Source organism: Gobius niger (assembly GCF_951799975.1).
Source record: "Gobius niger genome assembly, chromosome: 14".
NCBI classification, from domain to species: Eukaryota; Metazoa; Chordata; class Actinopteri; order Gobiiformes; family Gobiidae; genus Gobius; species Gobius niger.
The window spans coordinates 22,839,676-22,864,019 of NC_136865.1; the positions used below are offsets into that span (position 1 = coordinate 22,839,676).

General features: G+C 40.3%; 2 protein-coding genes across 3 annotated transcripts; both read left to right on the plus strand.

Annotated features, from left to right (window-relative positions):
• Positions 1–465: 465 nt before the first annotated feature.
• On the plus strand, positions 466–12,733 carry LOC306973485 (lamin-A-like; the record flags this gene model as incomplete). Its single annotated transcript, XM_079570409.1, has 12 exons — positions 466–841; positions 4,218–4,374; positions 6,011–6,136; positions 7,353–7,523; positions 7,662–7,787; positions 9,588–9,808; positions 10,935–11,196; positions 11,279–11,386; positions 11,483–11,602; positions 11,666–11,722; positions 12,425–12,619; positions 12,698–12,733. The coding sequence occupies exons 1-12, from the start codon at positions 504–506 to the stop codon at positions 12,731–12,733; spliced, it is 1,917 nt and encodes a 638-aa protein (XP_079426535.1). The 5' UTR covers positions 466–503.
• A 1,134-nt stretch (positions 12,734–13,867) lies between these two features.
• Positions 13,868–22,330, plus strand: naxe (NAD(P)HX epimerase). Of its 2 annotated transcripts, none has more exons than XM_079571032.1 (7): positions 13,868–13,916; positions 15,377–15,566; positions 16,130–16,238; positions 16,881–16,991; positions 18,734–18,844; positions 20,590–20,737; positions 22,036–22,330. In XM_079571032.1, exons 2-7 carry the CDS (start codon positions 15,394–15,396, stop codon positions 22,233–22,235), a joined length of 852 nt encoding a protein of 283 aa, XP_079427158.1. In that variant the 5' UTR covers positions 13,868–13,916; positions 15,377–15,393; the 3' UTR covers positions 22,236–22,330. The 2 variants fall into 2 exon arrangements, with proteins under 2 accessions (XP_079427158.1, XP_079427159.1); XM_079571033.1 differs by having other exon boundaries at positions 13,902–14,009.
• The last annotated feature ends 2,014 nt before the right edge of the window (positions 22,331–24,344 follow it).

The following is a 24,344-nucleotide window of genomic DNA, read 5'->3' on the forward strand; positions in this document are numbered from 1 at the left end:
AAGAGTTGAGAGCTGCAGCCGTCATTAGAAGCCATTCAAGACAATACTTGGTTTTATTGCTGCGCTCTGCTTTTCCAAACTGAGGGTGGGCCAGTCAGTTTTTACTAACTTTTGACTATTTTTAGCCAGAATCTACTGCTCCAAATACCACTATTATAACGCACAAATATGCTACTAGAGCACGATTGTGGAACACTGTCGCTTTTTTCCCTTCCAAATAAGCCACAACATGACATGCTTCCAGGATTTTCTTTTTTTTTTGGGCTTTGTAATTATGGCTTTTTCCATGAACTATTGGGTAACGTTATTAGCATTGGCCATACAGTGACAGCCAGCACATGACAGCCTGTGACTATGTGGATGCTTATGACACACACTCATAAGAATACATTTAGACTTGTCTTCAGATGGTGTAATCTAGTAAATGCGTCATTAGTTTTGATGCCAAAAGCAATGGCAGACGTGAAAACCAGGCTTCATGCAGCTGTGACTTTCCAGGTGCTATGGCGACTCCCAAAAACACCCCCAAAGCGGCCAACTCGGTCGTCTCCCCGAACCGTATCACTCGTCTGCAGGAGAAGGAGGACCTGTGCAACCTCAATGACCGCCTGGCCGTCTACATCGACAAGGTGCGCTCGCTGGAGTCCGAGAATGCGGGACTCCGGCTCCGGATCACGGAGTCTGAGTCGGAGGTGAGCCGCGAGCTGGGCGGACTGAAGGCGGCCTACGAGACCGAGCTGGCCGACGCGAGGCAGACCCTGGACTCGGTGGCCAAAGAGAGAGCGAGGCTTCAACTGGAGCTGGCCAAACTCAAGGAGGAGTACAAGGAGCTGAAGGCCAGGTGGGTGGGGACAGGAATGGGAAAAATGTTGTTCTTTGACTCAGACTTGGTGGAACGTTACGCAGTGTGGCTTTAAGTAGAATTGATTTTGACACATTGTGCAGCTAAAACAACCAAAGCTGAAGATATTCCGGTACCCTTTGATCACTAAAATCTAGGATATAATCAGTATTTTTTCATTATACTTTTGCAAAACGCAAAACCACATAATGCACAACAACACATTTCAAAGGGGCAAGATGCAAGTTGGCCATTTTATACTCACTACTGCCACCTCAGGTCATACGTGTAACTGCACCTTCTATATTAAGCTCTTGCATTACGGCAATTCGGACTTGAGCACTTGTGGTGAACAGGTCTGGGCTCATTCTACACATTAGGACATGGCTGGAACATGTGGGGGGAGGAAAATACACAATTTGAACATTTTTAAACTCCGTATTGTCCCTTTAAGTTGGATCATATAAACAAATATTGCGTAACTAGGGACACCCCCCACTTCCCAGGCCCCAGAGCAGCTGGACTGGCCACACAGCCCAATGCTACGGCTCTGGTTCATCTATTTAACTGTTAAGTCCCAAAGGAAGTCCTTTGTTGAAGACACAATGACTCATATATTTAGTTTAGATTAGATTTTTACAGTAGCAAGTAGAACATGGCAATGAGTAATACAGTTTATGAGGTAAAAAAAAAAAAAGAAAAGAGACACATGCATAGGCTCAGTGTTATGGTTTCAAATTTAAACTCTATTTTTTAAATGTTTTCAGTTCTCTTTCACTCACTATCTTACTCAAACTACAACTTTTCTATTTTTGCATATACTTTCCCCCCCCCAATATTATTATCCTTCCTTCTTAAAGTTAATATTCCTTGTAAATCTTTCTTCTTATCCTTGTTTTAATTGCACATTTCCACACAACCACTGCATATTAAGCGCTGCAGTGACCTCTTCCAATGTGAGATAAATGAAGTTCTGTCTTATCTTATCTCACTTCAAAGGAACTATATGGTCCTAAATACTCGCCATCTCTTAGCAACACACTGTATAATATTGTGTGGGGATCATTTTTGAGCACCTTGAAAAACGTGGTTTGGCTCGGTGTGTGTCATTGCTCCTCCCTGTTGCTTCAGACTGGGAGTGTGCAGACAACTATGTACAGTAGGCAGTGAGTGACATACTGACTCATAGATCCTCTTTTACAAATTACCAACGCTTTATTAAAATTAGTCTAGACACGGCCATGAGAACTCCTCGTGACGTCTTAAAAAAGCTTCACATTGACTTTTACTCTTTTTTTTTTTTTTTTAATCTAAAAGCCCCGGGCCTGACTTTGTGCCAGTGTTTTGTACCGTTTATCTTCTCTCAACAGTTTGCCGAATGACAAAGTAAATAATTCTCTGCTTGAGTGAAAGTGATTCACTGTTATGGGCGAGGCTGGGGGCCCGGCATTTGACACATACCAACGTATACATACATACAGTATAATAAAGATAACAGCTTTTTCCTCATGAATCGTAAAGTTGTGCTAGAAGTACATATAAAATGTACACAATATATGCATAGTACAAAAAAAAGATACAATATACAAAAATCATGTAAGACTTGCACAGTTATGATACCACCTGATACCACCACCTTTGTCACTACTATTACCGGTAACACTTTATTTTACAGTACCCTTGATAAATTGTACCTAACTAAATTTAGTACAATGTAATGAGCTCTGTTACAATGTGTAATAACTTGTACCTATGGACTAGATACACAATGGAATAATATGTATTTGTAGTTTGTAGGTACAAAATGCAATAAGACATAACCCTAACCTTAGGCCCTAACCCTAAGGGTCTCGTGTCCTATTACATTACGTACCTACAAAGTACAAATACAAGTTATTCCATTGTGTATCTAACCCATAGGTACAGGTTATTACACATGACAGAGCACATTACATTGTACTAAATTAAGTTAGGTACAATGTATCAAGGTACTGTAAAAGAAAGTGATACACATACTACTTATTACTGCTACCACTGCATAAAAGTGTAACTTTACTAGCCTCTGTTAACCGTTTTTTAATTTTTATTTTTCCCACCAATGTTCATCAAGATTTGAACGTTGTCAAGCAGCCGCGCAGCAACCACAGTGGCATGCAAACGTTTGGGCACGCGTTTGCCATTGGCCCAAACGTTTGCATGCCACTGTATAAACAGATCAAGTAGCATCAAGTTGCAGCGTTAAATTTGTAGTGCTCTGACTAATGGCAAAATCAGACGGATACAAGTTCTCTTATAAAAACAAATAAAAGTCAACTTCCTAATTGTCACATCTCACTAAATCTATTGCACTCTGTTATTCCCATCTCTGTGAGTCATGGTCTAAGCATTTACCGAATGCAACCCTGCCTCCGAATCCACAACTGCGTTATTAATCACATGGTAACGACTGACGCTTATTTAAGTTGTGCTGACGCCGTGTGCGCTCCCGTAGCCACTCCCTTCCCTCGCTCCGGCTCCGACATAGCCTCTGCATTGCTCACAGCTGCATTTCGAGCCCACTCTCTCTTCCTCCTCCCATCCATTTATCCATCCGTCCATACAGGGCTTTTGATGACTAACTCTTTCCCCGTGTCTCCCTCCTCGTCAACCAAAGCAATCATTATACGAGCTCAAGTACAATACGTGGCACTGTTTGTGGAGCTCTTTCCATAAATATTGAGTCGACGGACACGCTGTTTCCATGGCAGCGTAACTTGGCTAAACACTTCTTCTGGTTTGCGGCGACCAGATGCAGAAGCCTATGGACGCACATCCCTGCAGTGACTCATATTCTCTGAAACTGGAAGGTCTTTCCCCTACTAGACTTCTTCTCCCGTTCCAAAAATAGCTCATTGTAAACCATCAAGGAAACTTTTTCAAATTTCCACTCGAGGCTAAGGTTGCGAATGCATGCTTTACTATATAAGGTGGTCCCCAGCATATGATTGTTTGGAGTTAGCAGGCTTTACTGCATAATAAGACCACACAGAGAAGAGATATTTTGTTGTTTACATTGAAATACCTATAATAGTGATTCCTGAAATAGGATCTAGGGTAAGTTGAGGGTCTCATAGGTGTTGCAGGTGGGCCCCTGAAGTTATCTGCATGTCAAGCACGCACAAAAGAGTAAAGCTTGTAATACTTTATATTAGTATTTAGCCTTTAGTCACTGTTATTTATGAAATTATGAAGAAAAACATGAACTCCTTTTGTGGGGTCTTTGGGATCTGCTCTGGACTTTGGGAATGGTCGACCTAAATAATTGCTTCATGAATTTCCATTTGTGTATCTTGCAATGCTGATCAGTATATGTCGCCTGGGTGCTGTGTCTCTGCAGAAACACCAAGAAGGAGGCGGACCTGGCGTCTGCTCAGCTAAGGCTTAAAGATTTGGAAGCTTTGCTGAACTCCAAAGATGCCTCTCTGTCCACGGCGCTGGGAGAGAAGCGCACCCTGGAGGTGGAGAACAGGGATCTCAAAGCACAAGTGGCCAAGGTAAACTTGTCCTGCAACTGTGCTAAATGTGAAGGGGGGATGTGATATTGTAGCTGGAGTTAAAAATAAATGTGCTTATGAAGAATGTAGTTTTTAGGTGTTTATGGAGACATCTGGTGGTGAAAGTGAAGACTGCAATTCAATGTGGAGTGAAGTGTTCAGGACTTTTTTGATTTTTACTCAGTCTGTTTCAACCAAATAAAGGTTTTCATAATCGCCATAACAAGCATTGATATTAACAATAATTTAAACATATCTGTCAAATACAATTGTACACACCAACACAAGATATGCTCTTGACATTTTCAATGGAAGGACACATTTGACTGACCCTTGAGTCTGCGAAATGTTGTTATGGCGTCCTTTCATTTAAAATTGTGAAGCTTTGGCTAAAATGTCCCATGTTTTGCTGGTGTAAAATGTCATTTATTCCTTAGAATGCACTATGAAACAATGGGCTTTAAATGTACTGTTACCGTGGAGATCCGCCATGTTTGTTGGCAACATATCCCATAGACTAATGGTGCATTCCAGGGAACTGGTTACTGGTAAATTTTCCACCTCCCACTTGGAAAAATGCCTTGAACTGGTAATTACAACTTGTAAACTCGGAGAACTCCAGACCGCTACGTGTTTGTATACGAGATGAAGACAGTAATGGCGCCCCCCAGTGGAGGAGCAGCTAATGTTGAAACTGTAACAAAACCACTGCATCAGTTACTTTTGGTCACTGCTTTCAACATAACGTTAAGTCGTATGTTTTTAACTATCTGGTTTGGAGAAACTTTCATATAACGTTAGCATCGTATGAGCTAACTTGTTGTTGCATTTGTTATACGACTTTATTTACGTGAAACGCTCTGAGGTCGTAAGTCGCAATTTTCAAGTGGGAAAGATACCAGTTGCCTGGAACGCACCATAACTTCAGCTAAAAACAGTATAAAAAGCAGACAAAAGAGCCGTGGAACAACATTAGCTGCTGGAGTGTCCAAATGTTTTATTATGAACAAAAACTCCAGCATTTTACCTTTTAAACTCTCCTTTAGTTTATTATCAAATGAGCCCGCTGAGAATCCCATGATGCTTAACGATATGACATCACGATCCTGAACCCTATATCAGGTCAACACCGTGTCTAAATCAGATCTGAAAGACTGACCTAAACAAGAACTGAAACCTAATTAAGTTTGTCTTGTAAATGAACAAACACTAGATCTTCTGCACCACAGTTTGAGAAACTCAACATATTTCTGCAAACGGGCCTCCTTTTGTTTAGTTGTGGACATTTTCAAACAATGCGTCTCTAAACTTACTGGAAGCACATCTGGACTGAATCTTGCTTGATTCCTTTTTTTCATTCACAATTCTCTGTTTGCCACGCCGTGACTCATAACGCTGGTTTATACGAACAGAGGAATTTGTGGTTTTTGGCGCTTCCTGATTTATGGGTGGCTACTGGCACAAGTTTATACTAAATATCGACTAGGTCTGGAAGACATTTTGTGCGCTGTGTCTTTACGCTCCAAAAAAACCCTTTTCAAACCTCTCGGTCGTTAGCGTTTGTGATTAAAGCGCCGACCTCCGCTTCCTTAAGTCGTTTCTGTACTGTATGCTTATTTTGTGTTTATTGTTTCAGCTCGACACCAGTTTGGCGGAGGCTCGAAAGCAGCTGCAGGACGAGATGCTGCGCAGGGTCGATGGAGAGAATCGCATCCAGACGCTGAAGGAGGAGATTGAGTTTCAGAAGAACATCCACTCAGAGGTGAAGGACACACGGAGACTTGTGTAATCGCACTGACGCTTCAGAACTGTGCAATGTAACAAGCTCTTGAGTAAAAGTACAGAAACTACTGGTGAAATATTCCTCCAATAGAAAGAGTTGTTGTTTAAGTTGTTTTTGCTGGAGAAAATCAAAGGAGAAAATACATATTTGTTTAGATAAGTGAATAGTTGCTTTAAAAACATGAAGATCACAGCCACATTCTCTTTCCTTGTTGTGAGACAATAACATTTACAGTATATATAGTTTGCACACCAGGGCTGCCAGTTTTCTGCTCCCAAGCCTGGCCAAAAATATCTAAAAAAAACACCCGAAAATTCACGGTGCAGCTGGAACTTTTAATGTTTCTTACTAAATTATAGTTTACAGAGTCCATGTGGCCATGCCATGGTGAGAGACTGCTCCTTACTCAAATTGAGGTTTTGTCATTCGAAATAGTGTTTTTTTTTTATCAAGAAATAAGATAGAAATAGCCTTTTTCACATTAAAACAACATGGCAAAAACCCACAACAGTTGTTTCACCCATGGCAAATCTTAACCTCTTAACCCTCGCCTTAACCGAGTGCATTTTCTCTAAAATCTAGATCTAAAAGCCTGCAGCCTACAGGCCAGTGTAACGTCTTATTTGAAAGCTAAGACCTACAAACTTCATTTTAATTGATCTTTTTCCTTGCATTTTTGCCGTGTTTAGTCACATTTTTGACATTTCTGTTCATTCCTTTGTTGCCACTTCTCTGTTACTCTTTTGTGGTGTTTTTGTCATATTTTATCACTTTTTTGTTGCGTTTTCAGCCTCGTTTTCGTCTCATGTTTGTCGCTCTTTTTTTTTCCTAGAAGCTTTTAGATTAGGGTAAAGCCAAGCCAAGAAAATGTGCTCGGTTCAGGCGGTGGTTAAGAAGTTAAGACTCGTCACGGGTGAAAAAACTGTGGGTTTTTGCTTTGCTGTGTAAATGTAATATATGCTGTTTCTATCTTTTTTTCTGGATAAAAATCACTCTTTCGAATGACAAAGTGTCCATTTCAGTGACAGGCTAGAAAGGGGCGGTCTCTCCTCAAGGCAGGAGCACATGGGAAATTCGACCTGGCAACCCTGATGCACAGCACCACCTACCGGAACAAAATATTCTGATATTTTTTTGCATTTGTTTTTCAATAACTTCTCCTTAACCGAGCGCTTTATTTATTTGCCGTTTTCAGGAGGTGCGTGAGACAAAACGGCGCTACGAGTCCCGCATGGTGGAGCTGGACTCTGGGCACCAGCAGGAGTACGAGAGCAAACTGTCCGAGGCTCTGACCGACATGCGCAACCAACAAGACATGCAGATCAAGCTGTACAAGGAGGAGATCGAGAAGACGTACAACGCCAAGGTCAGACCGATATTACGCGTGTCCTCGTCCTGAGCAGGTCTCCTCTGGCTGCTTGAGTCTTAAATATGACTTGGATGTTCCTTGTTTCACATTGGTAATAACAACTCTATAAGTAAATGTGTTTTTTCCTGTTTCCAGCTGGAGAATGCTCGTCAGTCGGCCGACAGGAGCAGTCACCTGGTGGGAGCCACTCACGAAGAGCTGCAGCAAACCCGGGTCAGGATGGAGTCCACGTCGGCTCAGCTCAGCCAGCTCCAGAAACAGGTCTGTTTTTACGCAGGGCTGGACTTAAAGTCGGTGATTCACGCTGTTAGTTCTGTGACTAATTTTATGAAGCGTATTTCGGTCTGGAGGAAGCTGCAGCTATTGTTTCCTGACGTCCGTTGGGGCCATGGAAACGGCAAGAGAAATGTTTGTGCAACTGTTTGGGGCACGGATTATCTGTTCTAGTTTCATTGTGATGCACGGAAAAGAGTGAGATTGAAGAAAGCGTGTACCTAATAATACTGTAAATCAAATTAAGCTCATGTACAAAACAGACAAATATAATGGAGGAAGTGTGATTTTGGTCAAGGATTTATAACAAAAGCTTTGAAGGTGTAAATACTGTATTAGAAAATCCAATAAAATAGCACATGCAATACATTTGTGCTCAGTTTAATGGCAGAGTAAAGCATATGGATTACAATTTGGATAAACCAACGACAGGATGATAGAGTAATAACAACAGAAAACTGGCTGCAGAGCACTGTTTACAGGCATGAACCTTGTGAAACACCAGGGGGCATAGTTTACAGATACTATAAAACTCTTTTGCTCACTAAATACAGACTTTGTAATGATCAAAGGTATTTCCACCATGTCAGCACAAACCAAAACAGCGCCGGCTTCAGAACAAACTGACTGAGGGCCCGTCAGAGTTAGAAATAGATATTCTTTCCTGGCTTTAAAATATATTGGGAGTCAAAAACTGAGGGTGCAAACATTATAAAATGAGGTTGTAATGCTCCCTTTTTCACTGACTGTGTTTGAAAATGTTGCCTCATTTAAAGCCAGTTAAATGTATTAAAGCTGTAGTACCTGATTTTTTTGTGCTGTTGAATACATTTATTTTCGCCACCTCAGAGTATGGTGTATATACAGTAAAACACAAACCAGGTTATTGTCTTCACCTAAAGTTTTATTGAGCAATGGATGATAGAAGTTGAATCTAAATGAGTGGAATTTATCTTGGGAGTGGCCGCCCCTGCTTCACTTTGTCTCCACTCAATGCCGTATATTGGTGTGAAATGTGCATATAATTACACTATGTGAACAATTTGAAGACACAGGAGGGACTTTGAGAGTTTGAAACAAGTTTGGGCCAAAACAAAAAATGTCACTGTTTGAACAGGAAGAATCAGGTACCCCAGCTTTAAGGTAATCTACCTGTGTGAAGTTAGCCCCTCATAGTGTCCAATTCACTTGAAAATGGTGCCATTTGTCAGTGCTTTGGTAGATTTTTTTTTAATAGACAAAAAATGAGCGTCTGTGCGCACTCTGTTTTTGAGTTATTGATCACTGATTGATTATTGGAGTGAATTGGACACTATGGGGGGGCCAACTTCACAAGGATATCCTGACAAACCCACGTCATCTTTGAGTGTCCTGAAAAGCCCTATATAAAACCAATGCATTATTATTTGCATCATTATTTTATCTCTCTGAAATATTTTTTATATTTAGTAGTAGTTACATGTTCATATAATCACTGACCTCTTTTGTTACTTATGTATTTTCAGTTCAGTTCATCAGAGATTAAAAATTCTGTCAGTAACTTATTGTATTGTCAATTATCTATTATATGTTACTGTTGAGGCCAAACCCAGTCCAGATGACTACTCTTTGTACACCTTGCTATTATGGAAAACTCCTGAATGATTGAGAGCTTAGTTATAGACATGTGTTCTTTGATTACCTTATGGACCAGTGAGAAAAGGTTATGGTCACTATAAGTTACAAATACACTTGTTATAACATTCCTCCAAATAACATTTTTGGTGATTATTCTTTGGCGTTGTTTAGCTGGCAGCCCGAGAGGCGAAGATCCGGGACCTGGAGGACGCCCTGTCCAGAGAGCGGGACAGCACCCGCCGGCAGCTGGGGGAGAAGGAGCGCGAGATGAGTGAGATGAGGGCGCAGATGCAGCTGCAGCTCGACGAGTATCAGGAGCTGCTGGACGTCAAACTGGCTCTGGACATGGAGATCTCCGCCTACAGGAAGCTGCTGGAGGGAGAGGAGGAGAGGTACAGCGGCGGGACAGGGCAGGGGGGCTGGTCTGTGAGCCGGTCTGGTGCTTAATCCGGTTATATAGTTTCATTCATTTGTTGGCAATTGAGTTTAGCCTTTGAAGGCGAGACACTGCAGGTGAACAGAACAAAAAGCATTATTGTAGAGATGCCACTTTGAAGCTTTACTTAGAGATTAATGTGGTTTCTATAATTTAATGCTTTCAATCGATACATTTTAAGCATACTTGAAATTGCATATATTTCGAGAGACAGACTAGAGCTTTAAATGTACAAGTTTATGGGGATTTTGATTTATTTCATTTTAAAAGAAAACATCAAAGTAGGAATTCGATGTGACAATGCCTTCTGAAAAAGCTAAATATTCATATAAGGCTGGAAGGTTTGGCGTCTGTAGGTGCTACATACACTGCAAAAAATAATTTAGTAGAGTTTAGATGTCTCAATTTGAGCATAATAATCCAAATTCTAGTTCTTTTGACTAGTTAAGATTTAGTTGGGCATTTGTCCTAGATTATTTAACTTGTTCTGAGAGGAGAGAAAAATGGTCTTGTCCAACTGGCAGTTTTACTTTCTCAATTCAAGCGAGATTTACCTTAGAACCATCTGAAATGTCATCAAACTATAGCAAAATAATCTTGGTCAGATCAGGAAAAAGGTCTAAATGAGTGAAAACCACTCAAAACAAGATACATTTCTTCAATTCAAGTAATTTAAGCCAATGCTTGATATTTACTTTTTGTAGTGTATCAAAACCAAAAGTGATTCATAAGATGTAAAATATTAAAGGGACTATATGGAGTTTAAAAATGTTAAAACTAAGTATTTTCCTCCCCCTACATGTTCCAGCCATGTCCTAATGTGTAGAATGAGCTCAGACCCGTTTCCCCACAACTGCACTGTCACTCAAAAGGTGTTAGCTGCAGTTACGCAGAAGACCTGAGGTGGCAGTAGTGAGTATACAAATGACCAACTTGCATCTAGTCTCTTTAATGCTGAGGCGCCCAAACCAATGTTCTAAGTTATAAATTATAAAGTTATAAATTTGCTTGATGCGTCCTCTTTAAATATTGTCATCATTCTATTATCCCGCTCTAACCCCGTGTGCCCCTTCTGCCTCCAGGCTGCGTCTGTCTCCCAGCCCGCCTCCCGCAGTCGCCCGGATGTCAGGCAGCCGCACCTCCGCGTCCTCGGCCCATTCCCGCGTGGTGCAGGGCTCTTCGGCCAAGCGGCGCCGCGCCAACGACACGGACAGCGAGGCCAGCTTCGGCGGAGGAGTGTCCCGCACCAGGATCACCCAGCAGGCCTCCGCCAGCGGCAGGTGCACCGTGGACGAGGTGGACATGGAGGGCAAGTATGTGCGGCTCAGCAACAAGGCGGACGAGGTGAGGAGGGACGGGGGAAAATACAGATCATATTTCTCACATCTCACATCCCGTTTTACATTTCATAATGCTTCTTTTTCAGGATCAGAATCTGGGAAACTGGCAGCTGAAGCGTCAAGTAGGAAACGGTGCAACCATCACCTTCAAGTTTCCTGCCAAGTTCACCCTGAAAGCGGGACAGCGAGTCACGGTGAGCGCTCGTACACATGATGACACCCATACCAGTCCCCCCTCTCCCCTCCCCTCTCTTCTGGCTGTTATAACGTTACTGTAATAATGTATCCAGATTTGGGCGTCCGGGGCGGGAGTGGCCCATAATCCACCCTCTGACCTGGTGTGGAAGAACCAGTCGATCTGGGGAACTGGAGACGTGTTCCAGACCACACTCATCAGCGCCAACGGAGAGGTACTTCGACAATGTTACATTAGGAAAATACTGTAATACAAATACTTTCATTTATTGTTTTAGGAAATGGCCATGAGGAAAGTGACTCGTTCACACTTTGAGGATGATGAGGATGACATGGTGAGTGGTATTTTGTAATCGACTGCATAACTTCAAATCATAACAACGCTGCCCAAGAAGTGACTTCCTGTGTCGATCCAGCACACCAAAATAAAAGCACACAGCTTGTCTCATTAATTAGTTCAGCAGGTACTTGCAACATTGCAAGAATATAATTAAATACACACATTTTAAGTGTCCATATAGATACAGACGGCATCTCGTCATAGAAGGGGGCGTGGCTTCGCCGAGGTAGATACATGTCTTTGTATCTTTATTGTCTAGAAAACCATATTCATTATGCAGCATTTGTTAAAGTAGTTTTTTAATAATTAGAGAAAGTTTCGATTTTCCCCAAATTGTTTTCCCCCTTAACTGTTTTCCAACATGACCATACAGTATATGGGCGATTCCAGAGATGCCGTCTGTATCTATTGACAGAAAGAAAGCTGAACTAATGAACTGCTGAACTAATGTGGTGATGGTGCTTTTATTTTGGTGTGCTGGATCGAAACAGGAAGTCACTTTTTGGGCGCCGTTGTTAAGATTTGAAGTTATGCACAGAGTCAATTCCTTATCCTTTAATAAAATAAATCAATACCTTGCTTTAGCATCAGGCACCATTCCCTGTCCCTGGTCATTTTTGTAGCCACATCTTCCCCTAAAAATGTCATGGTAGAAGCCCTTCATGCCCCTCTCTCCTCTCCCTCTCGCCTCCAGCAGGTGGCGCACAGCACCTGCAGTGACGGGGAGTACAACCTGCGCAGTCGGACAGTGGTGTGCGGGTCGTGCGGCCTCCCCTCGGACAAATCGGGCTCCTGCTCCGTGTCCTCCGCCTCTCGCTCCTTCAGGTCCGGGGGCATCTCTGAGGCTCTGCTGCCCCAGTCCTATTTGGTCAGCACCAGCACCCCTCGCAAGGTAACACAGAGTTCGATATCACACACCATGATCCGGCACAACATTATGAAACCCTGACTAATGTTTTATTTATTTCAGACTGGGAGCAAACTGGAAACCTGTCCAATCATGTGAGCTCAACACATGACGCTTGGAAGACCTTGAAATAACCTTTTTGTTGTTGTTTAGTACAACTTTTCCTCTATAATTTGTTTATTGATGTAGTTTTTACTCTAAGCATTTGGAATATATTCCTACAAATGAAGTGGTATCCGCTAGCATGCATTTATGGAAGGCTTTGCTTTTTCGCAATGCGCCATTGTTGACATTGGTGCGTTTATTTTTTCTACATGTTATTGACGCATATACGCTTCCAACCACTATCTAGCCTTAATTTTGAAATAAAGTGAAATAAAAGTAATTTGAAAGACGTGTTTTGTACTTTTTACTTTTTGTACTTTTTGAAATTGATGATTTTTGACTGACTCTGAGGAATGGTCAACTTTGAATCGACCATCACCATTTACTGTACTGTGTGATTTTGTATCAATAAAGATTTGTCATATACCACTTGCATTCAGTGTTTCTTGTAATAGATCTTTAAAGACACACCCAATAAATAACATATGGTTTAAATCAGCGGTTCTGTATCCCAAATACGACTTACTCTTAGAAAATATTGTCATTTCGTCAAACGTTGAATAAGCATAAAATAATCAGAAAAAACATGACATTATGAAAAAACAACAACAGTCATGTTAATAAACTCAAGTAGTCAATACTTTTTCTGTACAAAAATATGAAAAGCTTTTGCAACCCACTTTTGGGTCACGGTTGTTGAGAACCACTGGTTTAAATAGGTCATCTTCCAAAGGCTTTATTTTGAAAAACCTAATGTTAAAATGATATTGTTAGTGTCTAGCTGAGCATTAGGAGCACATTTGAGAGAGCTTGTTCCTTATTATTTTGTAGTTTTGGGTTAGGTTTAGTCGCTCTTGTGCTTTAGCAACCTATTAATTTACCTGGAATGCTCTGCAGTGTGACTGCAGTGTAACATTAGGCATTTCTTGTGTTTGCCGCTAGAGGGCGTTTAAATACCGTCCCTGATGAAAGTGCTTTTTCATGCATTGCCCTTGGGTTACATAAACTTAAGTTATAATTTGTGTATATTGATATGAACATTATAAATAGTAAGATGTTTGTCGCTTAAAGGATCAGTTTGAAAGTTGTGGATTAGAGGCTCTTATTTTGAAACTTGATCGTGAGGAGTTTTTTTTTTTTTTTTTTCAAACCCGGAAGTAAATGTCAACAAGGAGCTGTAAGTTACATTTCTCGTTTTCCCGTCGCGTTTACTCTGTTTATAACGTTATGACAAATGTTTATGTGTTTAGCATCGCATGATATTACAAAAGTAATTTATTTAAGGTTGTGTGTAAAATCTACGATGCACGTCATGAGTATTTTTGTTTTTTGTAGCTTCAGTGTCAGCAGCAGCAGCACATCCTAAACTAAAGAACTGATGAGAGCATAAACTTTTCTTTCTTTTTACAAGAATCAAAATGTAGCCCTATATCGGTAATGCGGAAAACGTGCTGTCGCCTCTGTAACTGTGACCTGCTCTGATCAATGACAAAGCCATGGGAAACAGCCCGCGGGTAAATTGCAATGCCAAGCACTAAGCTGCTACAGATCAGATGACAGAATAAATAAACAGACATGACTGAGAGGGGGCACAAAGCTGTATTTATGAGTTACAGAGAACAATATGTCATTTGTTTTATGCGTTCTTAAAGTAATTAAACCCATAGATTATGACATGAACAGCTTTGGGCAAGTTGCTTTAAAACTGTAATATATTCTGTATTAGTGATATAAAAATGTAATATGTTTGTATTTCACATTACTGTTTCAAAATGTAGCTGACACTGCTTTGAGTTACTTTTGGCAAAGTATAAACTGAAAATATGAAAATAGGGTAACACTTTATTTTACACTATAAATTGTACCTCACTAAATTTAGTACAGTGTAATGAGCTCTGTAACAATGTGTAGTAGTTGTACCTATGGGTTAGATACACAGTGAAATAATATGTATTTGTAGTTTGTAGGTACATAATGTAATAAGACATAACTCTAACCCTAACCTTAAGCCCTAACGCTATGGGTCTTGTGTCCTATTTGGGGGAGCTTTTTTCTCGTTCATAAATTTAAATGCACTTGTAACTCGAGTTACTTTAATTGTAAGGACTATATATAGGAATATATTCTGTTATTTTGTTTAAGTAATGTGTTATATTCCTTAGTTACTGAAAAAAGTTCTATATTTTTGCAACTCGTTACTCGATGGCAAATTGTCAATATTTGCACATTAGCATTGGGTAAGTTCCATCATCATCATAAAGACACAATGAGGAACATTTTCAATCATTTGTTATATGCGTCTCTGGAGCAAAACACTGATAAATTAATAAATATGAAACAACATGCGCATACACAAGCATATGTAGTCTCCATGGAGATGAGCTGGTGGCGATGTCATGCTCCCAGAAAAGTTTTGAGTCTGGTCGGAGGAGAAGTGGGCTGGTTTACATCTTTAAAGGCAATCATCCACAATAAATGCGCCTGTAATCAAAGCAATAGTTGTTGTTTAGTGCATTTATTCTTTGTCACAGCCAAATCCAAGAATTTATCAAAACTAGGACAACTTTGACAACGTTATTGAACATTTTAATAACTGAAAAGATGTGCACGTTTATTTGAACACCCTTGTCGTCGTAGGACCCAGAGCCTCCTGGATGTTGAGTGTCCGTGCCTTGTTTGGGATCGGTTTCCTGGTGTCCTCCCGGGCCACTGCTGTCCTGTCTCAGCCCGGGACATGTTCACTGTCCTCTGCCTCTAACTCTCACCAAAAAGACTGTTTCAGCAGCCGACCGCTCTCCACGATGGCCCAGGGCATCAAGTACCTCGGGTAAGAGCGTGTTTGTTATAAACCACTGTCTTGAGGAAACAGGATTAAGGATTACGGGAATAAAACTCAATCTCAAAGGAAGATCTTCATTCAATTTTGAAGGTGGCACTTCAGTTGTAAAGGCCCATTAAGAGGTTTTTACAATAAACACAATCAAAACAAATGTATTTTTGCACTTAAAGGAGGTATAAAGAGTTTAAAAATGTTAAAATTTGGTGTTTTCCTCCCCCTACATGTTCCAGCCATGTCCTAATTTGTAGAATGAGCTCAGACTCATTAACCACAACTGCCTCTAAAATCCTGCACTGTCACTCAAAAAGGTGTTACTTCGGGTCCGAGGTGCCGTCATGCAAGAGCTTAATATAGAAGCTGCAGTTACACGTATGACCTGAGGTGGCAGTAGTGAGTATAAAATGGCCAACTTGCATCTAGCCCCTTTAACAGCAGATTATTTCAGACTGGCAGACCTCAAGTAACCAGGAAACTGACCTTCCCCTTGTAAATGTTATAACATGAGTCAGTTAGTGAACACTCATGTTACGCTCTCCCTCTCTCTCTCTCAGTCAGGAAGAGGCCCAGCACATCGATGAGGAGCTCTTCTCCGAGTACGGCTTCAGCGTGGATCAGCTGATGGAGCTGGCAGGACTCAGCTGCGCCACAGCTGTCACCAGAGTGAGTCTAAACACAGGCCCAGGCTATAATGCAACAGTGATCTTTCCAAGAGGCTCTCCAAAGGCTTACAACATTTATATAAAGACATAATGACCCAAGTTTTAATACTGTCTTGGACAAACAACTACAATGTTCCTATTTATAGATGCATAAGTCTCTTGAGTTGCTCTCTGCCGTGTTCTTTTGTGAAGTAGCTCACGACGAAAGCAGTTGGAGACAAAGACATATTCATTCCAGCAAAACAGATTAGTCCTGCAATTTCTTCTCAATTTAATGTGTAGCTCATGTCATAGATTAAAAAGACGATTGAAAGAATTGTGGGAAATTTCAGCTGTTCCCAAAACGCCCTGAAAACCTGATACAATCACGTTCAGGTTTCCCTCATATTTATATTCATATTATGATTTCACACATGAGTTGTTCCATTTTTGGCTTGTAAACTCTACTACATTATTACAGAAGTGTCGTTTTTCGTACTCAGACCTCATTCCCCCGATCTGATTACGTTTGGAGCGTAATCAGATTGTTCACATCTGTCATTTACATCCACAGACACGTTTCTTCCGACTGCCTCGTTGAGGAAAACCTCTCATTAGTGACATAATGCTCGTATTTCCCTCTTGTATTGATTCATGTCTGCAGGCGTATCCTCTGTCCTCCCTGCTGAAGTCCAGACCTGCTCTGTTGGTGATCTGTGGACCGGGGAACAACGGGGGAGACGGCTTAGTCTGTGCGCGACACCTCAAACTGTTTGTATGTGGGATTGAAGTTCAGATTCTAATCCACAGTGCCAGGTTCAGTCCCTTTCTGACACCACAAAGCCGGGTTTGAAGCACCTAATGGACAAAAACAACACAACATTATGTTTTTCTCATTTAATGCAAGAGGTGCCAGATGGGGCTGAATACTGCACCTTTTTTTCCAATACTAGTACTTTAATGATACTTAATTGATGATATGGGACTTGAACTACACTTTTTCGATATCTGCACAAAGATATTTATTATGAACAACCATAAAGCAGAACAATATGTTAATCAATTCTATAAAAGACTGTTTATTAAAAATGTTTATCTTTTTTTTTAGCAGAAACAACCAAGTAACTTTCTTAAGAGCTCAACAGCCATCAAACTTGGTATCTAACGATTTTTTCTGTACCTCTTTTCGATACTTATTTTTTATTCCTGATGACAGCAGTGCCTAGTTTCTCTGGTAGACTCACAATCCAATCCAATCCAATCCAATCCAATCCAATCCAATCCAATCCACTTTATTTATATAGCACATTTAAACAACAAAACATTTCCAAAGTGCTGCACACGCAACAACAAAATCAATAAAACCAAAACAATACAAATGAGCTCTACTGACTCACCAGTGTCTTTGTTGTAAAGCACTTTACATGAAACAACTTCTCACAACTTCTTAAAGGAAAGTATTGTCTTGTTGAATGATTGCGGCAGAGATGATCTAATATCGTCGACTGGACTGGGTTTTAAGTTTTGCCTCTTTCTTCTAGGACTTTTTTTCACTCTTGAGTCAAAATAATAAGACTGGGAAAGACACAAGCTGGAAGCCCAGTGGATTATTTGTTTTTTACATTGGAAAAGCAGACATTTGTTACATTCCTCTTTGCCCCGTGGTCCTGAAATACAATATAGAGCATTTTTATTGATTCTGAACAAGCTTACTTAAAACTACTATTATGTTCTTATAGCCAGACTTGCATGTTATGTTGTACGTGACAGTTTTGGCTACAACTGCGGCCTTCCTCAGAGAGTGACGTGTCTAGTCAGCTGATTTAGTTTTTAGCTCTGTCTTCCTGCTTGCAGTAACATAGTATAGGACAGAATGTGACAAGGAAACATCAAAAGCTTGCACACGAGCCAGCATTCGACAAGCAGAACAAGAACAGCTAAAGTCAGCCATATCAGACCACTGCAACAGGGAGAACCACCTCAATGCCTATGTTATCGAGACCGAGAGCAACAAATATCCCCCCCCCCCTCAGACTGTGAACCGGGACGAGGGGGCGAACCAACTGTCCAATACCTGGGACACAGTTCTGAAGAAGTCAGACTGCAGATGGCGCTGTCAGCCTCCTACTACAAGCAGGAGGACAGAGCCAAAAACTGTTTAAATCAGCTGACCAGACACGACACAGCAGCACCATGTGACCACGTCTAGCTGAAACTGTTGTGGGGAGGCTAAAAGAACATAACAGTATAATCACTAGAAGACCTAATGAACCTATTTGGACAAGCTGGCTACTTGTTGTTTGAGTTAATATAACAGCAAAGCTTCACTTTACTCCCTGAAAGTTGTGAAACGTGCCTTAAACTCATCTCTGAGAAGAACTGGGAAATGTGTTTGGGCCACAACTAACAATTTAAGATTTACTCGCTCCTTTTTCACTGTTTATAGACAACGTAGCTGTTTACAGGGCCTTTAATATTCCTTATCTTCAGCCCCCTTTCTCTCTGTCTGTCCCTCAGGGCTACGAGCCGACCGTCCTGTATCCGAAGAGACCGAACAAGCCTCTGTTTCAGGGTCTGACCACTCAGTGTGAGAAGATGGAGATCCCCTTCCTCTCGGAGCTGCCCGAGGTCTGTTATACACCACATTATAGTCGGCCAGACTCCATTATCCAACACAATGACCCTTTTATGTTCCAGCTCCATCTCACTATTGATTGTTGCATTGCTCGTTCATGTTTAATGGAGGTTTGAGATTATTAATATGGGCCATAGACAAAGCCAGTAATGGATGGTGTCTGAGCTGGTTTATGAATTTGTTGTAGCTCTGGGGATGATTCTAAATAAATGCATTTTAAATTACACTGCCTCGCCTCCCACACAAGCCACCAGCAAAGAGACACTGTTACATTTTGGTATATTTTAGATTCTTCTTTGTATTTTCCTACATTTTAGCTTATTTTCGTGGCGATGTGAGGCCTGTGTGATCATTATAAACACTTCCAAGACAAGAGCAGTTTGATTTGTTTTGGAGAATGATCTTTTTAAATAGGTTTATGTTGGTGCTTAAATGTGGGAATAAACAAGTTTGACGGTAAAATTGTTTTTGCTTTACGCCGTGTTCGTCCCTAAGCGACGTCATGCAGGAAAAAGGAAACTGAAGAAGTGTCTGTGCTGAAATTTTGATTAATATTTTCAATCACATTGAATTTGAATCATTGAATCACAATCACAAACCTATGTAATTAGTTAATTGTAATGAATAAAAAAAAGTCAAGTCTAGATGCAAGTTGGCTATTTTATACTCACTACTGCCGCCTCAGGTCATACGTGTAACTGCAGCTTCTATATTCAGCTCGTGCATGACAACACTTCGGACCCGAACTAACACCTTTTTGAGTGACAGTGCAGGATTTTAATTTTAACATTTTTAAACTCCGTACAGTCCCTTTAATGCCTAAACAATGTCTGTCTAAACAATGTAATCTTAGTTGTTTAGGATAGAACTGTGTACAATTATTAAACTTGGGGAAAAAAGTTACATCTCTGGAGATTTATGCCGATTCAGCAAGAAGCCCGAGGGCCATCAAAAATTAGTCTGAGGCCCGTATTTGGCCCCCGAGCCACTGCAATATCACAAGGTTATAGTTAATCTCTTAACTCCTGCCTGAACCAAGCGCATTTTCTCCAGTTTGGCTTTACTCAAATAAAAAAGTGACTAAAACATGATAAAAGACAACAAATACAACAAATACACGACAAAAAAGAGACAAAAAAAAAGCATCAAAAACACGACTAGAAAGTGTTGAAAAAGCAACAAAAAACAGCAAAAGCGTGACAAAAAAGCAACAAAGAAAGAATAAAAAAGTGACAAAAACCCAACAAAATAATGACAAAAACACATCAAGAAAAGAGACAAAAATGCAACAATCAGTTCTGTAAACTCTCCAGTCAAGCCGAACTGGAGGTAAGAGGTTCAACATGTCAGAAATAAAAGCAAAGCAAACAAAAAACAAATAAATCTGATCTGAATCCAAATGAGTGGTGACCAATATTGACAAAAATTAATATCTCAATAACTATTATGAGCCATATTTTTGCAGACCATCAGAAACATGCAAAAATGTGGAGGTAAACGTCTGCATGATAATAAACTACAAAAGATTACACATCAATCACATTTTTTGCATCAGTTTTTGCAGCTTCTTTGTTGTTATTTCTTGGAGATATACTCGATATTGTGAATTTGCATATCTTCCAAACAGAATTTCACTGTAATCTTATATATTGCCCTCCTCTATACCCTGTGCAAATGAAGTTATGCTTTCCTGTGCTGTGCTTGTTGTTAATAATGTTTCCACCTGTGTTCTTTCCAGGCGGCGGTGATCGACGAGGCCTACAACCTGGTGATTGATGCTATTTTCGGCTTCAGCTTCAAAGGCGCAGTACGGGAGCCCTTCGGGACAATTGTAGACACTCTGAAGAAAACCACCGTCCCCATCGCCAGCATTGACATCCCGTCTGGTTCGTCAAAACCCACAAATATTTTATCCAGAGCTGCAGTTTTCACTATCACGGACAGTTTTAGCATTAAATGGAGTCTGCTGTGGTTTATTTCAGAGATTAGTGTTTTTGTCAAGTTGTTTGAAGCCTTAAAATGCAGATCCAGTCATTACAATTATTATTCTTTTGTTTAACTAATTACATACATTTTGTCAAGCGGTCTGGCATCACTGTTGTTTGGTTTTAAAATAAGCCAATAAATCAAGTTAGGAATTAGATGTTGAAAAATACCTCTGAAAATCCTTATATTGTTTAGTCAAAGGCTGGAACATTTGGAGTCTGTAGGAGCTGCTAAAGTGGAGATATCGTCGCACCAATGTGACAAAAATGCAATTTCCCAAATAAATCTATCATGAAACATTGAACCAGTGTGATAAATACACATGTTATTGTAAAGATTAGGTATTTTTTTGTTTCCAGGTGCAAGTTTATATGTTAAGAGGCATAAAACCTGAAAAAAATAATAATAATAAAAATAAAAAAAAGGGGGGGGGAAAGGAGGAAAATTGAGAAGAAAAAAAAGGGAATTTGTGAAAAAATTGGGGGTAAGATTTTGGGGGAAATTGTGGGGAAAAAAGTGGAAACAAATTGGGAAGACGTGGAAAAATTGGGATAAATTTGGCAAAGAAATGAAAAAAATTGAAAAAATGTGGAGAAAAAAAGGAGAATTTGAGGCAAAAAAAATGGGGGAAAATTGAGGTAAAAAAAACATTTAAAAAAAGGGAAAAATTGGGGGAAATTTAGGGAGAAAAATATGGAAAAATGTGGGGGAAAAAATTAAAAAAATCGGAAAGTGTTTTTTTCTTCTCTTTTGTAGTTAAAGGAAGTTTCTTGGTTGTGCAAATGCAAAAGAAATTGAATGTTAGGAAAAGGAATAAATTAACATTATTAATCTGTTTTATGATTCTGTATGACATATTTTAGTATAGGCATCAGAAAGAGTATCGTTCAGGTATCAGAATCGAAAAACAAGTATTGTTAAAGTGCAGGTATCAGAAAAAGCATGTCTCCCCTTAAAAACTGATTTCACATTTTTCACATTTCTTTATTTTATCTTTATTTGAGCTGTATTTCATTAGGAAAGTCCCTCTGAGGTACAAAGTCTCTTTTACTGGCAAGTCGTGGGGATGTTGTTGCGTATGTTATTTCCCGGACCCAAACCACTTCCAACCTCTGCACAGAAATGCCCCACATGACCTCCTTTCAGCACCCAGTTTTCCTTCAAGGACCAGCTCTCACCATCGTGTCGTGTTTTTCAGGCTGGGACGTGGAGCAGGGCAGCGCAGACGGACTCCAGCCCGACATGTTGATTTCTCTCACCGCCCCGAAGAAATCTGCGCAGCTGTTCAGGGGACGGTACCACTTTCTGGGCGGTCGCTTCGTCCCGCCCGGTCTGGAGAGGAAATATGAGCTAAACCTGCCGCAGTATCCCGGCACGGACTGCGTGTTACGACTGTAGAGACTGGAGCGGGTGATGAAGAGGGGAATCGAACACAACACGGCAAGAAAACGTGGACATAAAGAGTCATAGATTTGAACTAAATAAATGTGATATAAGGTTGTTGGTGTCTCGTTATTTATTGTTTACCTTTTGTTTAAATGGTTAGGCTTTTAAATCAGGCTGGATCAGTTCTTTTTATTAGTCTCAGGATTTATCAGATAGGGATGGTCAACCTTTTACCCCAGTTCGGCTTTACCTGAATCTAAAAGCTTCTTGTCTGGAGCTTATAGTTTCTGTGTTTTTGTCTCTTTTTTGTATGGTTTTCACCGGGGTTTTTTTGCGTCATTTTTTGTTTGTTTGTTGTATTTGTCGCTTTTTTAATTGTGTTATTGTTGCTTTTCCGGGACATTTTTCTTACTTCATTTTTCTACTCACTTTTTCTGTGGCTCCTTTCTTGCTTTTTCCATCATGTTTTTGTTTCTTGTTATGTTTTTGTGACTCTTTTTTGATTCTTTTTTCCTCACTATATAAATCGGGTGGAAATTCCCAATACATTTCTAGACATTTTTCTGAAACTTTCAATGGAAACTTTAGCTTGAAAATTTGGGAATTCTCAAAAATGTTGAACTGGCAAAAAGCTTAAATAATAAAAATCAAAATAATGATGATCAATTTCTCGGCCGTTTCCCAGCCATGCTGCGACCCTCCTCCGCCCCTCCTCCGCCAGGTCTCTCCTCGGCTCTTCTCGTTGTCGCCAATGGCAACCACAGGTCAACCTACCACCAGAAGAATCTGAAACAGCCCTCTTCAAACTATGGTGTCAGATAAGACGATTTCTTTGAGCCTTTTCCTCTGCTGTGATGTTTCAGCGTATAACTATCAAGTCACATTTTTCGGACAAAGCATCTCATGTTGTGTTGCCAATATCAGTCCTCTCTCAAACCTCATGTACACACTGAAATCAAACTCATATATAATATCATTTTGCTTTTGGAATAAAGTGGACAACCGGCAAAAGCGTCGTGACATTTTCTGCAAAACTAATATTTATTCAACTCTCGACAGTTGTCCTTTTGCAGATCTAAATGTGCTTTTCACCTCCCACTCACTGACTCACACGACACTTGTTCAGAAGATAACGTGACAAAGGAGGAAACCAGAATCGAGCTGAAACACTTTATTTCACGCTTTTAGTGTCTGTGTTCTAAAATACCCGAGTGTCTTAGGTGGCCAGGGTTTGCAATTCAAAGTAAAAAACAAAAGCATCAGGAACCTTTTATTAAGTGTGTAAAGAAACACACTTAGATTGAGCCATTGATTGAGACATATTTTAATTTTATCTTTCCAATTGAGGAAGACTGTTTTTTTTTGGCAATGGTGAGCGATATCAGTATGAAGTTATGAATTGGTTTGGAGAGTTGGAGAGATCACCTAAGAGGGCGATGGAGGGGAGAGTGGGAGGCTGAGGTCGAGGATTTTGGAGAGCTCTCCCATGACCTCCGATCATGAAGTGTTGGACTGGAGTAAAAGGCCAGTCAGTGTTTGAAAAGCCCATGAGGTGCGTTATGTGGTTGGTGATGTGGGATCTAAGCAATATATCAATATCATATCAATATCTTGTATTAAATTAAAGTGCATCAGACACATTAGACACATTTTTGCTATAACATAGTTGACACAATTACATTTAAAATTACCCAGCATTCTTTAGCTTGACGATTTTGATGATAATAGATTTATTATAGCGTTTCCAATGACATTATCAGGCGGCCATTTTGAATACCGAAGTTATTATGCATTATGCAGTACTACAACATGTAACAATATCTTTTCTCAGGATGAAAATGAAAGACAACTGAGTAACAGTGGCATTTGTATGTACTCGTAATCATTGCTCAAGAAGAAAACGGTAAAAACACGGACCCAGAGACGCACGTTTATGTGATATAACCAGCAAATGTGGCCCAGACGTAGCAGCGCCGTCTGTCGAGCTACAGCAGGATTTACTAAAGATCTGCTTCACTCATCAGACTAAATTAACCCATCAAAGAGGAAACAGAAAACCTTTCTCTGTGATTTTTACAGTTTGTCATGACAACAGAGTCTCAGTCTGAGTCAGTGTTTAAG

Excerpts from the sequence above, each read along its gene's own strand:
- naxe (XM_079571032.1), top strand. The coding sequence starts at position 15,394 with ATGTTGAGTGTCCGTGCCTTGTTTGGGATCGGTTTCCTGGTGTCCTCC. Across the intron at positions 16,239-16,880 it reads GCGCCACAGCTGTCACCAGA|GCGTATCCTCTGTCCTCCCT; the intron begins GTGAGTCTAAAC and ends TCATGTCTGCAG. Across the intron at positions 18,845-20,589 it reads TCCTCTCGGAGCTGCCCGAG|GCGGCGGTGATCGACGAGGC; the intron begins GTCTGTTATACA and ends TGTTCTTTCCAG.